This window comes from Fomitiporia mediterranea (genome assembly GCF_000271605.1).
Source record: "Fomitiporia mediterranea MF3/22 unplaced genomic scaffold FOMMEscaffold_15, whole genome shotgun sequence".
Lineage (NCBI taxonomy): Eukaryota > Fungi > Basidiomycota > Agaricomycetes > Hymenochaetales > Hymenochaetaceae > Fomitiporia > Fomitiporia mediterranea.
Genome location: NW_006760400.1, coordinates 83,698 through 84,449, shown reverse-complemented (window position 1 = coordinate 84,449; position 752 = coordinate 83,698). Strand labels below are relative to the sequence as shown.

At 35.0% G+C, this 752-nt stretch overlaps 1 protein-coding gene across 1 annotated transcript; it reads left to right on the top strand.

Moving 5' to 3' along the window:
• Positions 1-52: 52 nt before the first annotated feature.
• Positions 53-247, top strand: FOMMEDRAFT_95839 (uncharacterized protein; the record flags this gene model as incomplete). Its single annotated transcript, XM_007270915.1, has 1 exon — positions 53-247. One exon carries the CDS (start codon positions 53-55, stop codon positions 245-247), a length of 195 nt encoding a protein of 64 aa, XP_007270977.1.
• Between the last annotated feature and the right edge of the window lie 505 nt (positions 248-752).

The following is a 752-nucleotide window of genomic DNA, read 5'->3' as shown; positions in this document are numbered from 1 at the left end:
AATGTCTAAAAATCTAGGGTGGAAAGCTAGAGACACATCTGGTGCCCCTCCTATGTGTTCTAGAGTCCTCCCTGATAGTTCATTACAATCATTTTATTTCCCTGATAACTACCCTCATTATTCTAGCCAATCTAAAGGGATGGCCCAAATCCTTCAAGAACAAGGAATTAATGTTGATAGAAAACACACACAATGCAAAGGTTTCAAGTGTGCTGACAAATCAGCACAATCAGTATGCTACTGTTGACAAATTCTGTTTAACCAGTCAGATTTTCAAGCTTAAAAGTCTGTAATTGAAGAATTGGTAGAAGGTTATAGATGCAAGGCAGTTTTTTATCCTAAATTCCATTATGAATTGAACTTCATTAAACAGTGCTAGGGTTATACTAAATTCAACTACTGGATAATGCCTGCCCCTACTACTGAAGCTCAAATGGAAAAGTATGTTCAAACATGCCTTGATTCTATTCCTCTTAATTTCTTTCAAAAGTAAGTACTTTAAATCTTTCTTTCTTACAAAATTGATTTTATTATATGTTTTGTAGGTATTGTAACCAGTCTGCTCAGTTTATGGATGCATATAGAAAGGGGTTGACAGGAGCACAGGCTCAATAGGCAAATAAGAAATACTATAGCCATAGAATCCTTCCAGCTAGTATTCTGGCTGAGCTGTAAAACCATAATCTATATTTTTTTTTGTATTTACAAGTGCTAAAAAAAATGTCAATGTCCACCACTCGATTTTTGCCATC